Genomic DNA, 1,316 nt, shown 5'->3' with positions numbered 1-1,316 from the left:
CTGGGGTGTAGGGAACAGGGGTGGCAGAGCAGGGACAGGAAACATCTCACAGGGTGCTTGGTTCTGCCCCCTGTGGCAGAAGGAATCACAGGGCAAACGCTCCTGGAGTCAGAGCACGGGGGCACATGCAAGACCCCACCACCCTGGCACAGATGACCTCCCCGTCTCCAGAGACCACCCCCCAAGAAGGGCCTGAAGCACTGCAAGAAGGAAAAGCTCCCTTGTTGCGATCAGTCCCTCACCCCAGGGCAGCGCCGAGCAGCCAGTCCTTGTGCAGACCCTGAGATCATCCCGTTGCAGCAGCAAGAGACCTTCCCCCTTCACAGTCCTGCCGGCGTCCTGCCACTCAGATCTTCGAGGACTCCACCCGCTCGATCCATGGCGAGTCAGCCCCGACATCCCTGGGCTCCGACCGCAGCTGGCGCAGCTCCCGCTCCAGCGCCTGGCTTCGGTGGTACATCTCCATGTAGCTGGCCTGGAGCTCCCGCTGGTACCGCAGCACCTTCTCCTTCTCCTCCTGCCAGGTTTTCCTCTCCAGCTCAAAGTTCACAGCCTGCAGCTGGCCCTGGCGCCGCTCCCTCAGCAGCTCTGCCCACAGCCACTCCACCTGCCGCTCCAGGGGCTCCGCCGTGTCGCTGTGAAGGCCCCGGCACTTGGAGTCATCAGTTTCGCAGCCGGGGAAATCCTGGCAGGCCGGCATGGGGTCATCACCCAGCGGCAGCGAGGCGCTGGGCTCCGGGTGGCTCTGGAAGGAGTCTGCCAGTTGTGCCAGCTGGGAGTCCCTGGCCTGGACCTCTGCCTTGGCCTCCCGCAGCTGCGTCTTCAGGCTGAAGATCTCACCCAGCTTTTGAGCCATCTCCTCCTGGGTGTCCCGGAGCTGCTGCTTCAGCAGAGAGATCTCTGCTGCCTTCTGGCACACCTGCAGGGCAGGTGAGCGGTGAGGAAGGGCTGGGGGAGCAGGACCCCTGGGAGGTCATGAGCATCACACCTGGCTCATCACCCTCCATCCTATGGCCACGAGTGACTCCAGAGCAGGGAACTGCTGTCCCCATCCTGGCTCTATGGCCAAGAGGGTGGCAACGGGGAGGGAAGGAAGGGGACTCACCTCCCACTTGGTCTCCTCCATCTTGGGGCTGACACGCTCGCCCTGAGACTGCCGGAGTTTGGTCTCCTCACACTGGCACTGCTGCATGCTCAGCTCCTCCTGCAGCCTCTTCTTCTCCTGCTGTGCCTTGTAGAGCTGCAGCTGCAGCGCACGCTGCCCGCGCTGCGCCTGCTGCGTTACCTGCTGCAGCCTGGCCATGTACATCTGCTTC

At 63.7% G+C, this 1,316-nt stretch overlaps 1 protein-coding gene across 1 annotated transcript in view; it reads right to left on the bottom strand.

The window, feature by feature from the left end:
- Window positions 1–346: 346 nt before the first annotated feature.
- Window positions 347–1,316, bottom strand: part of N4BP3 (NEDD4 binding protein 3) — a gene marked incomplete at its 5' end in the record, with an annotated part of 1,531 nt that continues 561 nt past the window's right edge. Inside the window, 2 exons of the mRNA XM_010192571.1 lie at window positions 347–919; window positions 1,106–1,312. Of these exons, the coding sequence (XP_010190873.1) occupies window positions 347–919; window positions 1,106–1,312 (780 nt within the window). The remainder of the gene's footprint in view (window positions 920–1,105; window positions 1,313–1,316) is intronic.

The sequence above is a fragment of the Mesitornis unicolor genome, unplaced genomic scaffold (genome assembly GCF_000695765.1).
Source record: "Mesitornis unicolor isolate BGI_N332 unplaced genomic scaffold, ASM69576v1 scaffold38169, whole genome shotgun sequence".
In the NCBI taxonomy this organism is placed as follows: Eukaryota; Metazoa; Chordata; class Aves; order Mesitornithiformes; family Mesitornithidae; genus Mesitornis; species Mesitornis unicolor.
The sequence above is the reverse complement of the archived record's forward strand: the minus strand, read 5'-3'. Positions and strand labels throughout refer to the sequence as shown.